Source organism: Primulina tabacum, chromosome 3 (assembly GCF_025594145.1).
Source record: "Primulina tabacum isolate GXHZ01 chromosome 3, ASM2559414v2, whole genome shotgun sequence".
NCBI lineage: Eukaryota > Viridiplantae > Streptophyta > Magnoliopsida > Lamiales > Gesneriaceae > Primulina > Primulina tabacum.
In genome coordinates, this window is record NC_134552.1 from 9,109,361 (window position 1) to 9,122,514 (window position 13,154).

Below are 13,154 nucleotides of genomic sequence, written 5' to 3' on the forward strand. Positions count from 1 at the left end.
CAAAAAAAGTTTAAGAAGTTGTTTTAAAATAAACACGTGTTTCAACAACTATTATACAAAAAAATTTTAATAGTTAAAAATTATTAAGAAAAAGATGTTTTTGTACAACTATTCTATAAAAATCTGTTAATCATATTTTTTTTTTCTATTTTTCTTATTTTCAGTTTATTACTTGTTTGACCCATTTTTTTAAAAAAAAATTTAAAAAACATCAAAATTTATCTCTAAGTTATTTTTTAGCCATCATATTCGAAGAACAATATTTTAAAATATTTCCATAAATTTTTTACAAAAATCATATCGACGTACTTAAAAAAAATTTCACTTGTAATCGTGCAAAAGCTGTTGAGTGAAACAGTTTTCTTAGATATTTTTAGAATAGTTTTCTTAGAATATCGAGACCGCCTCTGATGTTTTGGATTTTTTTTTTTTTTCTTGTTTTGACAGAATCTAGTTACTGTTATAGAGGATTAACTTGACATGCCAGAATTAATTTAATTGCATTCAAACGAAAGAAAAAACATTAATTCATCATGCAACCATATTTTTCATACAACATATTATTCTTCAATTCTTTTTAGAATAAATACCTAGGGTAAATTATGTAATATTAGAATAGTACGAGATAGTATTTTCTATGTAAAATATCGTCTAATGATTCAAATTTGTACCGAAAATGACGATTACATATATGATATAATTCAGGATGTCTCGTCAAGTAGAATGGGCCGTGAAGCAAGCAAAACGGTTAAAATCAGGTTTTCTGTCTGTCAAAGCCTAAAGTAAAAAACACGAGTTCAAATTGATGTGACCGGCCTCAAACAATTCATTTGAGCTAAAAAATATTCGACATCTGGACCATTGAAAATTTGTAGATGACCTCTAGCCAAGAAAATCTCTCACTGGCCACCAAGCTTCCTACAATTCGTCCTGCACATAAAAATGATCCCATTATATCACACATTTCTATACATCCAACTGTCAATGCTACACAAAAATACTACAAAGTAAAACCCTTACATGTACATCGTCGTCCACATCAGCTGCAGGGTCATTGTGTTCCTTAGAATCCGGTTTCAATTCATCGTCAGCTTCATGGGCTTCTGAATCTGCATCAGAATCCTCGTCTCCATCCTCAGCCTGTAAATCAAAGGGTAGAACAGGTGAGGGATCTGGGACACCTAATGATATTATTAAAAAAAGAAATAATTTGTCGCTCACATCGGAATCGATGGCATCATTCTTTGACTCCTGAATAAAAATACCCAGAAAATAAAAATTGAAGTGAATCAGAAATCAGAATCATAGTCTTAATTCAAGATAAAAATACACAGTAAAAGTCAAAAAACATTTATGCATGGTGAAAGGACACTACCAAATAGGTGTTCTTACCTCTTCTTTCTTCTTTTCTGCCTCGTCAAAAGCAGCCTTTTCTGCCTGCAATATCAACACCAGTCACGCATCAGCAAACAGACAACATTTTGTCTATCCAAAGTGGGGATGTTGATGTAAGAAAATAGAAGAGAGTACACAAAAACAAATAAACATACATCCTTTTGTTTGCCCCATGTTTCTTCAGCTAGCTTCTTAGCATACTCAGGGTCATCAGACACCAAGATATTGTCAAACAAAGTTCCAGATTTCACCTGTAACATTTTATGTACCCAATCAAAACAAGTAAATATAGTCATTTGGAATTAGAAAGAAACATTTAAGATTCCTGTACCTGCCACAATTCAATGCCTACGTACTTCAAATTCGGGAAAACATAGAGATTTGGGTCATCTTTGAAGTCTGCAACCACACCAAGATTGAAATTAAACAAATTCGACACTTTGGGGAACAGTAATATGCACCTGGCCCAAATGCTTAAAAAACAGCAAATCACCTGGGTTATCAATCAATGGTGCCTTCCATTTGCCACTGTAGTTGGGATTCTTAATTTTCTGGTGATGCAGAAATGGGTAATTAGCATCCATTAAATATCAAAACCGAATAAACTGAAATATAATCCAACGCACCTTTGCTTCCCATGGGCCCTTGTACTCAGGGTTGGGAATCGTTGGTGCAGTCCACTCTCCATCCTCCTCGTCATCCCAATCCTCAGGCTGCAAAAGCGAAGCAGTTTACAAAAGCCATTAGCTACTAGGCTCTGATACATTCGTGTACAAGAAAAGAATGCAGAATTTGATTCAATAACCTTTTTGGCATCAGAATCCGGAATCTCCTTCGGAATGTCATCATAACCCTGTGGAAATAAAAAAATCGATGTCCGTGATGCCATGAAATACAGAGAACTCATAAATAATTTAGGACATTAACTTACCTCTGGCTTCTTGTCTTCGGGATCAGGAATGTATTCTTTGTCATCCCAATCTTCAGGCTATCATCAAAATATAGAAAGGACAGCATCAGAATCTAGAGTACAAGAGCATTTAAGGCTGGTAAAAAATGATGTCCTGCTGAAGTGAACCAACACACCTTCTTGGCATCAGGATCCTTGATTTTCTTTGGAGGGAGAAGATCCCAGTCCGAATACAAGCTACCAGATTGCTTCTCAACATTATCAATGAGAATGCTGTAAGTAGCATCAGGTCGGAGGATGAAGGTATAGACATGAGTCAGTTGGTCGGTCTCGCAGGCTACATCCTTCTTGATCAAGTGGTTCGTACCATCATAGGCAAGAATTGTGTGGACTTTCTTTGTACTGTAGCCACAGATGTCTGGTCCAAACATAATGCTGCAGTCAACCACAAAGTACAACCAATCAGTGATAAATGGTCAAAGAAACTTAGTGAAAAGAATATTTCACTAACAAATAGTGCATGACTCATAACCTGTAAGGGGTATCACCACCAAATTTCTTTTGATCTACTTCACCACTGAGCAATTTCATGTATCCACCACCACAGTCAAGCTTCTGTTCATGCTTGACAGAGAACTGGAAAACTAAGGTCTTATCCTTGTTGCTGAGTTCAGGAAACTCAGCAGAGATGGCATAAAACCTGTAATCTTCACTGGTTTGGATACCTGGAGAAACATAATTGTACAAGAACCTCTTTTAAACATACAAGGCTACACAGTATATAAAGTTAGCACAAAAATGATATTACTACCTTTATCGTTCGGATCTCCATTCCATTTGCCAGACGTGTAATTCCACTCTCCAGCCATACTCTCATCTTTCTTCCAGTCAGATTTGACCCACCGATTTTCCCATCCATCTTAAACATTCAGCCAAACGACAATCAGAAACCATAACAACAAACATACAAAGAGATTGCTTCATTTCATAAAACAAATAACAAACTTTTGTCTTCTTCTTATCTAGGCAAAAAGTTAAAATATTTTTTCGGATACGAGGGAACTGATATTGAATTGAAACTTGCTAGCATGGTGGGATAGCTCCAAGATCTGAAGTACTCAACAAGCTTGTGTGGTAATGTATTCTCACACATCCAGATCAATCCTCATCCAGAAAATAATTACTCTCTCGAAGAATTCTCTTAAAAAGCTAGAGATCTTCTGTATCAACGGGAATATAGTATTTTGCTACTGTTCTGTAAACGAGTAGAAGACGAGGTTCATTTTATTGTGTATATAAACAAAGGATTATTTGACAAGTAGGACCTAAACTTACCTTCACTTAACCAACCTAGTTTACAACTGATCTACCCCAATTGAAACAAACATCTTGCAAATAGTTCTAGGCCTGTTTAAACGGATTATATAAATTAGACCGCCCAAATACCCACTATCTGACAGTAAGCCTAAACAAATACGGGCAAGTAGACAATCCAAATATTTCATCTCACAGCTAAATCAAACAAAGTGTGGAGCAATCCGAGGAATAAACCATCGCAGATCTACTCCACGTCATGGAATGAAATTCACATTGTTGCGTCAAAATAACAAAAACGTAACCAAATCCAATGAATTATACAGGAAACTGATACCGTGGAAACGCTCTTCGAAAAATACTTTAGCCGAAGAGGTGGCGAGGAGAAGAGAGAAAGCAATGGATAGAGAGAGAACATTAGGGTTTAGGAGTCTTGTTTGTGCAGTTGCCATGGCTGAACGAGTGACAGAGAAATGAGACATCCTCTTTCTTTATATACATATAGTTTTAATCGAGTGCAGCGGAATGAGGTGCTCCAACGAATAAAATATTTACACGTCGCTGGTGAAACGTGGCAATCACATATTGGGAGTTACACGGTAGATAAACTAATATGAATTCAACAAACTTGAGAAATTAATTCGCCTCTGGTTTCTTATCATCTCAATCTTAAGGTTGTTCTGATTTTTTTTTTTTTTAAAAAATAAAGTTTCGGAATCTTTCATGGTCAGTAATGTATGGCTACAGATTACAGTCGACGAACAAACCTTATTGGCATCAGGATAGGGTCCTTGATTTTCTTTGGAGTGAGGAGATCCCACATCGAGGAGTGCAATATTCATGACTTGTATGCGGTATCACCACCGAATTTCTTTTGATCAACTTCAGCACTGAGCAATTTCATGTATCCAACTCCGCAGTCAAGCTTCTGTTCATGCTTCACGGAGAAATGAAAAACTAAGGTCTTTTCCTTGTTGCTGAGTTCAGGGGATTCAGCAACAAGGTATATGTTTGGAGCAAATTTGTCATTTCGGGAAATATAAATTATTTAGGGGTGTCCCATTAATAAAAATGCTAAAGCAAGTAATAGTTTTTAGTTGGGACTTGTCAACTGCAGCTTGTGTGTGCAGTAGGATATATGTATTTTACATGGTTCACGCTCAGTGATTATATTCTTTTTTATTATTTGTGAAATGTGTATAGACTATGAAGCGTAGATCACTGTCTCTCATTCGACGATTTTATTATTGTATGGTATTTGTGGAATGAGCATAGAGTATGTACTGAATGATGGTGGTTAAATTGCAATATTTGTAAATGATCACGCAGGCATATTGTGTGTGTATATAGGCTGTAAACTATAGATAACTTTTCGTCCTTCAATAATTTTATTGTTGCATAGTACTTGTGGAATGAATAGAGAGTATGGATTGAATGGTGGTGGCGAAATCGCAGCATTTGTAAATGATCATGCATATGTGTTGTGTTAGGGATCTTTAACATCATTTTCTTTAGTAAAGTTCTTCAAGTTAGTTTCTCTTAAATTTTGTTAATATGTATTTTCTGCTGGAGAAAGTACTTCAAAGGTGGCATCGTTTTATCTGGCTCGCTTTGGACTTGAACTTTACTTGATTCTATATTGTTCTTTGTTTTCATCAATTTACGCTTCTTGATAGGCAACTTAATTGATGTTGGATCAATGGAACCAGCCATTGAGATATGGGACCTTGACATAGTACGTGGTTTTTCGCATTTAGTTCTTATATCATTGATTTTTTGATTAAATGGACAGATTTAATGGAGCTCTCCATTCATTGATGCTTTTAGACAGATGCAGTTCGGCCAGCTGCTGCATTGGGCGGTGTTATTGAAAAGAAAAAGGCAAAGAAGGTTTGCATCTTAGTTGTACGTGAATGCCTGCTTAAAATCCTCGATACATGTATGTTTTGCTGATTATTTTTCCTTGGGGTGCTAGTAGATCATTACTATTAGGTTTTACTTCATATCCATGACCATTACAGTACTGTGTCCGGTTTTTAAAATGAGTGCGTACCTTGCAAATGGCAAATTTGATGTGAAAGAGAGTATTATGGATGGGAACAGTTCTACACTCGCAGTTGTCTCCAGTACTTAGGGCACCCACGATGGGGTGTTAAATGAGTGTTATAACGTCCACTCACAGAACGCCCAATACATTAAATAAGGAAACAACGTTTAGCGACGGTTTGTGGAAATCCGTCGACCGTCGCTAAATGTCCAATTTTATTAAAAAAAAAACTGGACAGAGGGGCGTTCATAAAATATATAATATAATTAAAATAATTCAAAACACGTGGGACCCGCGTGTCAGCAAATCAGCGACGGTTTCTAGCGAGTGGCGTTGGAATATAGCCGTTGCAAATTTTAATATACATAGACACCTTGTACTATACAATTCTTCATTCTACAAAGATACCATTTGGCAAACACATACACTTGAATTTGTTTACTCCAAAATGTCTCAATATTCCAGTAGTTCAATCTCTAGCTCGACAAGTGAAAACGAAGTCCAAGTTGAAGTTGATGACGAAGATTATGATTCGGGGAAAGAGCTAATGTCATTGATACTTCAACAAAGTCGACAAATAGTTGAAGCATATCAAAGTAATAGACGAACCCGCACAACCCGTCCAGGGCTCAAACCGAGGATTTCATGAATATCTCCGAACAAATTCCGAAATACGTGACACTCATGTGCATCACCAACTTCGTGCCGACTTAGTTGAACATATTTGGTCACAATACAACAACAATCCTTGAATTAGTATTTTGCATCTTCTCTTAAGTTTAATTTATTTTTTTTTATTTTTATGCAAGTGTTATTTATTATTATATGTTGTACCGTTTTATTTTAGGTTTATAATAAATTTTTAATTTTAAATAAGTGACACTCATAAAATTAAATTTTTACGTACTAAATATATAAAAACATATTATTATTAATATAAAATAATAATAATTTAAATTTCTTAAAAAATTTGAAATTGAATTTATTTAATTTAAAATAAGAATAAGATGAATGAGTGGACAGCGGGATCTACAAATAATGAGTGTGAATGTTAAAATGAATGTGGGAGAATAGATGTGTTAATGTAATGTGTATGTGGCATGTGGACCCTACGATTTTTGATGAGATGGTGGTGTGTAATAACACCTACTAATGCGGGTGCTCTTGTTAGTTATCTGACATTGTACAAGTAAATCAAACATGACTACTCAATGTTTAGTCTTCTTATAATTATTATATGATCTCTCTTTCTTGATGTACAGAAATCTGTTAAATATAAAGCTGACAGTCATACTGATTTGGTTCTTGGACTTGCTTGGAACAAGGAGTACAAGTTTTCAGAGCTTCTGATGATGTGTTTTTTAATTGTTCAGAATTTGGGATAAAATTCTAATATTCTGTATCGCTCAAATTATGTATACATTCAGGAACATTCTTGCAATTGCAAGTGCAGACAAGTTGGTTAAGATTAGGAATGTGGCCACTGAAAAATGTGATATAACCATGGACCACCATACAGATAAAGCACGACTTAACCTACATCAAGTTGTATTCTGAACATAAGAAATCCACCCCCGGCTCTTTATTTTCTCAACATTTTCCATCTGTTTTGCTCATAGTTGTTATAGGTTTATTTCATCCTACTCATGTGGGCATTGTCCCCATGATAGAATGGATGACCAAGTATAGGACCCACTTTTTTTTTTGAAATTGTATGTGTGGCAAGATGTTATCCATTGTGCCACCAAGAACACATAAGCAAAAAGAAGCAAAATCCCACCGCAAAAAAGTCATGCGAAGTTGATCTTAATAATGGCCGTTTAGCAACTAAGAAAAGATCCCGACAATGCACGAAAAAAAAAAAAAAAGAGGAGTCCCATGTTTTCTTTCAATTATTATTTATTTAAAATACTTTGGTACTGATATGCTGCAGTCTTCATCTTCACATACAAATACAAAACAACCTTCCATTTGTGTATTCAATTCAAGATCATTTAGAAAATCCAACCAATGGCGAGGACTAGATCGTCGTCCACCAGGTGGAGATTCCTAAATCCTGCCTATTATTTTAAGAGACCAAAGCGTTTAGCTTTTCTCTTTATGCTCTTCGTCTGCGCCACTTCGCTTTTTTGGGATCGTCAAACTTTAGTCCGCGAACACGAGGTACAATTGCCTTTTTTTAACGATATTCGATTACGTTAGCCTTTCAGTGATCGATTGTACAAGAATGAACTGATGCAACTGTCTGTACTAATTGAAAGGAAAATTGGTTGTTGATGTATAATTCTACTACTTTTCCATATTATTTGTTCGACGGGATCATCGTTTTCATATTCTTGTTTGAATTGCTTTTTGTTGATGCTTTGGTGGTAATTTAGCTCGTAGGTGAGAGAACTGTTATACCACCACTTTCCATTAACTATTCATTGAACTTTTGTGCAGGAAGAGGTGTCTAAATTGAACGATGAAGTTATTCGGTTAAAAGATCTGGTAACGTGTGCAATTCAAGAGTTTCAATTTTTTTCGGTTGTCATTATGTTCTTTCGTAAATCCATATTTTCTTTAAACCCCCGTGTCGTCCCATTTCCTTATTGTGTTTCCACCTAAGATTTCGTTTAATATGAATCTTTCTCATGTAGGATTATTTGTAGGTCTGTGCAGATATGCATTCCCCAGTAAGTTTGATTCAAGGAAGTTTCTCATTTTCGTATCATATCATGAAAATAGCCCTCACAATACATCATAGATAAAATGGTTGAAAGTTTTGCGCACTCTTTTCCTCGGATTGTCCATCCACGTTTTTTTCCTTAGCAGAGTTGCTAGTTTTTGTGCTTTTCCTTTCTTTTGTATGTAATTAGCATGATGCTAAGAATTTGGTTTATAACTTTAGCTTGAAGAGATAAAGACTGGTCAAGAGGATGCTAGAAAGGAGAAGTCTAGTGCCCAAGGCCATAGTTCAGGCAGACATTCAGATGTTTCTGATGACCCAATTGATATTGAACGACGAGAGAAAGTTAAAGATGCCATGATTCATGCATGGACTTCATATGAAAGATTTGCTTGGGGTCATGACGAACTCCAGGTTTGGTTTCTGCTTCTGTTGGCGTCGACTTTTTTCCTTAGTGTTGAAAATTTGTTTTGCAATAGATTGAGTATGTGATATGATAATAGTAGTTAAAATAACTATATTTTTGCAATAATTATTCTTGGAACATTGCCAATCTGGTAACAGAATCCAAGAGGTTAAAGACCTGTTGGCTAATAAGATAAACAACGTGCTCCCATCTTCTGAAGTTTGTTTCTCATTCAAATTATTATCATTTTGCCATTATGTTGCACATTAGAAATCACATCGCTCTTTGGTTCTCTCGTTTCTTTTAAGTTAATCTTAACACTAGCTTCTGTACTACAAGCTCTTAAGCCTCAGAGTTTTAATTAAGCAATTATGTTATTTCCTTTCATCATTTAATTGTTCGAAGGGGCTAAAAAATTTAGAGAAGATATAGCCTAAGAATTGTTTGTTAATTGCCTATGATCTCAAATTTTGTAACAGCCTCAAACCAAGAATGGCGTCAACAGCTTTGGTGGTCTTGGAGCAACTTTAATTGATGCTCTTGACACACTATACATTATGGGTTTGGAGGAGCAGTTCCAAAAGGCTAGAGAGTAAGTTGAGGTTTTGCTGTCATTGATCTGAGGATGTTTTATTTACTTTCTGTTTCCTTTCTTTTGCCACTTTAAATTCTGTAAATGAAAGCAGAAACTTAGTTGATAGAAATATGAATGAGATGAAATTGTTGGTCTCCTGTGTAATTTCTTCAGTTTACATTCAATATCTCATATTAAGTTACTGAAGAACTTTACCTCCCGTCATTGTTCTTTAATGCACCTTTATTATGGCAGGTGGGTTGCACAGTCCTTGGACTTTAACAAGAACTATGATGCAAGCGTGTTTGAGACAACCATAAGGTTGCATTATAAGGTTTAATATGTCATTGTTATTCCTTAGTCATTTGGCACGCCTGAATATACATATAATCTTGCTAACAAGGTTTGACTTTTCAATTAAGGAGATAAGGAACCTTTTAAGCTCTTTGCTGACAGTTCTAGTTTTTTGCGACAATCCAGAGTTGTAGGTGGACTTCTCAGCTCATATGATCTCTCTGGTGATAAAGTTTTCCTTGAAAAAGCTAAAGATATTGCTGACAGACTCCTGCCTGCTTGGGATACTCCTTCTGGCATACCATATAATGTTATTAACTTGGCTCATGGGAATCCGCATAATCCTGGGTGGTCAGGGGTAAGTTGTCATTACTAAAGTAGCTCCATCTTTTTCCAAGATGCGGTTAAGGTTCATTTGTTCCTAAACTTAAGCCTATATTATTGTCTAAAGCTTTTGTTATACTTTATTTTTGTGTTGGAATGAGTTGTCTTGAAAATTTAACTCAGCAGTTCTTTTATGCATGGGTTACTTCTCTTAATTTACTTCTTGATCTTGGTCTTATGGCTTACCTACCATGCACCAGCACGTTTCTTTAATTGCTAAGAGAGTTTTATAACATACTACTTTTTATTCTAATTTTCTCCTATTAGTTGAAATTACCTTTTTGACTGATCCACAGCCTTTGTCAAAGATAAAGTCACTTTTTACATATAATAATCCAATCAGATTATCTTTGAACGGTACCACTAAACTTATTCTATTTTAGCATGCATGAATGCATATATAATATTTTATTTTCATTAGGGTGATAGTATCCTGGCAGATTCTGGCACCGAGCAGCTGGGATTTATTGCTCTTTCCCAAAGGACAGGGGACATCAAGTATCAGCAGAAGGTATTTTTGTCTAAAAAATTTATTTTTGACAGGTGAGAAAATGCTTGCAAAGAACTGAAGCAACTCCATGAAACATCATTGGTGATGGAGCATGTATTTGTCTACATGGGAGCTATATTTAGATGGTCAGGATTTCAATGACTGAGAGGACTTTAAACCCAAGCAATCGCAAAACACAAAATAAGATCGATGAATCAAATGAGGATAAATAATTCCACTATTTTTTATATTAGCACAAGCAACCGACAGAAAATTCAAATAAAAAATGAAATACCCCACACACACAACAGACCCACATGTGCGGCCTCTCTACTTCCTTTCTGGACTCTTCACGTGTAAACCAATTAAATGATGGCTTATCCAGCTTTGGGCTCTTGTCCTGTGTCCCATTACTCTGGCCCAAGTCACTTGGAATCATGACTATGACCAGTCAGATTGTGATTTTACTTCTCAGCAAATTTTTATGATTTGTCTTTCCTCAATATAATTAATCCCGACCTAAATGTTTCAGGTGGAAAATGTTATATTGGAGCTTAATAAAACCTTTCCACCGGATGGTTTGCTTCCTATATATATTAATCCACATAGAGGAACGAGATCTCACTCAACCATAACCTTCGGAGCCATGGGAGACAGGTGTTTATATATCTGAAATTTCTAATATCTTATGTTCTGATAGTCTGAACTCTGGAATATTTGCATACTGATCAATATTTATAAATAATATCAATAGTTATGAGCTTATCTATAGAGTTTAATGAAGGACCCGAATTATGCAGCTTTTATGAATATCTACTCAAGGTGTGGATTCAAGGAAACAAGACCGCTGCAGTGAAGCATTATCGGTACGTATCTCCTCACACAGACACTCACATGTGCTCATGTTCCTGAAGGTCATGGAAGTATGTTGAAGTTCTTTGCCTCTTTCATTTTTATGTGTTCATCTTCATTCTGCTGTTGACTTTCATTTTGTCCATGCTTCACTTGCATTTCATTATTTACTCTTATACTTTTCTTGGTAAAATTTGTTTCCTTTGTTGGCTGGCTGTTTTTTAATTATCATTCAAGCATTGCTGAATTCTTGTGATAGTTTTTCTTTCCTGCAATCTTCTAATAACCGTCGTGCTAATCATTCCTACCAGGGAAATGTGGGAGACATCAATGAAAGGTCTTCTTACCTTGGTTCGGAGAACTACCCCTTCTTCTTTTGCTTATCTCTGCGAGAAGAATGGAGCTTCATTGATAGATAAGGTGGTTAATCTTTGGTTGGAAAGCAGTGTTGAAATTTATATTTCAAGTGATTTGAACATTTTCTCTAATTCATTAGACAATTGCAGATGGATGAACTTGCTTGTTTTGCTCCAGGAATGTTAGCACTGGGTTCTACGGGTTATGCTCCTGATGAAGCTAAAAAGTTTTTATCTCTGGCAGAGGAGGTATTTATACCAGTTTCCTCACATCAAAGTTTCACGAGCTGATATGCCTGTGAAGTAGGTGGCCATTTACTGCTTTGAGTGGATAATTTTGACCTCTTTGTGCAACTAGCTTGGACGTGCTATAATTTCTACCTATCAACACCCACGAAATTAGCTGGAGAAAATTACTTCTTTAATTCAGGACAAGTAATTTTTTCTTCCGTCCACACATTTATTTCAGAGCATATCTTGTCCTAAGAAAGAAAATGTGCTGCTTTTTTTCATGGTTTGATCGGTTTATAATCTTACAGGATATGAGCGTTGGAACTTCATGGAACATATTAAGGCCAGAAACAGTCGAGTCACTCTTTTACCTCTGGCGTTTGACTGGTAATAAGACATATCAAGAATGGGGATGGAATATCTTTCTAGCATTCGAGAAGAACTCCCGCATAGAGACAGGATATGTTGGATTAAAAGATGTGAGCTTCTTTGCTTTTGGTGTATTTTCTGGTTCTCATGGTTTTTTTTTTGTTTGGTGTGAAAAATGAACTTACTACGATGCTTTTTTCTTGCACTTAATGATCTGTTAATCGATACGACTCTGATATCATTTTTAATTGTCTTACACCATGACATGCACTTTTTTCAATCTTGCTGAAGAATTCATGGATGAAGGTGTGAGAATTATTTTCTACTTGTCAGGTTAATACTGGTGTGAAAGACAACATGATGCAAAGCTTTTTTCTGGCAGAGACGCTTAAATATCTGTACCTTCTTTTCTCACCATCTTCGGTCATTTCACTGGATGAATGGGTTTTCAACACAGAAGCGCACATATTAGAATAACTCCTCGAAATGACCACGTGGAAACAATGGGAGTATCATTTGGAAAACATAAACCAGAAACTGGATCACGTGCCAGGAAAGAAGGTAGATTTGGTGAGAACTAGGCAGTATTTGGGGGGGCTGTATTGGATAAATAGACAGAGGCTTGTTGATGCTGCCATCTGGGAGCTAGAATAACCTGTGCGATTGAATCTCTTTTGATATTTGACCAACACTAGGTTATTGTTGTATTTTAGTGGGATTTTTTTTCCTTTATCAAGTAAAAGTTGCCAGTTTTTGGATCGGATGATCTTTATCGAAATGCAAGTGTGTATTCATCCATATTATGTCTGAGGTTGAATTTAATCCAAGTCTCCTCTTTTCTTGGAAATCGTATGTCAGATAAAA

The 13,154-nt window shown here is 35.8% G+C and overlaps 3 protein-coding genes across 4 annotated transcripts; 2 read left to right on the forward strand and 1 right to left on the reverse strand.

The window, feature by feature from the left end:
* Positions 1 to 600: 600 nt before the first annotated feature.
* LOC142540016 (calreticulin-like) lies at positions 601 to 4,127 on the reverse strand. 2 transcript variants are annotated; one of them, XM_075645854.1, is made up of 14 exons: positions 3,957 to 4,127; positions 3,117 to 3,224; positions 2,838 to 3,030; positions 2,482 to 2,740; positions 2,327 to 2,383; positions 2,201 to 2,248; positions 2,022 to 2,108; positions 1,889 to 1,946; positions 1,727 to 1,794; positions 1,551 to 1,646; positions 1,393 to 1,437; positions 1,222 to 1,251; positions 1,021 to 1,140; positions 601 to 930 (listed from the first exon to the last, which is right to left on the reverse strand). In XM_075645854.1, the coding sequence occupies exons 1-14, from the start codon at positions 4,099 to 4,101 to the stop codon at positions 919 to 921; spliced, it is 1,326 nt and encodes a 441-aa protein (XP_075501969.1). In that variant the 5' UTR covers positions 4,102 to 4,127; the 3' UTR covers positions 601 to 918. The 2 variants fall into 2 exon arrangements, with proteins under 2 accessions (XP_075501969.1, XP_075501968.1); XM_075645853.1 differs by having other exon boundaries at positions 601 to 914; positions 1,002 to 1,140.
* Positions 4,128 to 4,268: 141 nt separating this feature from the next.
* Positions 4,269 to 7,350, forward strand: LOC142540018 (uncharacterized). Its single transcript, XM_075645857.1, has 4 exons — positions 4,269 to 5,354; positions 5,447 to 5,509; positions 6,929 to 6,999; positions 7,094 to 7,350. Exons 1-4 carry the CDS (start codon positions 5,319 to 5,321, stop codon positions 7,221 to 7,223), a joined length of 300 nt encoding a protein of 99 aa, XP_075501972.1. The 5' UTR covers positions 4,269 to 5,318; the 3' UTR covers positions 7,224 to 7,350.
* A 162-nt stretch (positions 7,351 to 7,512) lies between these two features.
* LOC142540015 (mannosyl-oligosaccharide 1,2-alpha-mannosidase MNS1-like) lies at positions 7,513 to 13,093 on the forward strand. The gene is made up of 14 exons (XM_075645852.1): positions 7,513 to 7,829; positions 8,109 to 8,156; positions 8,557 to 8,748; positions 9,220 to 9,332; positions 9,570 to 9,635; positions 9,795 to 9,966; positions 10,414 to 10,503; positions 11,015 to 11,139; positions 11,283 to 11,348; positions 11,646 to 11,754; positions 11,841 to 11,939; positions 12,045 to 12,125; positions 12,230 to 12,400; positions 12,624 to 13,093. The coding sequence occupies exons 1-14, from the start codon at positions 7,677 to 7,679 to the stop codon at positions 12,765 to 12,767; spliced, it is 1,629 nt and encodes a 542-aa protein (XP_075501967.1). The 5' UTR covers positions 7,513 to 7,676; the 3' UTR covers positions 12,768 to 13,093.
* Positions 13,094 to 13,154: the final 61 nt, after the last annotated feature.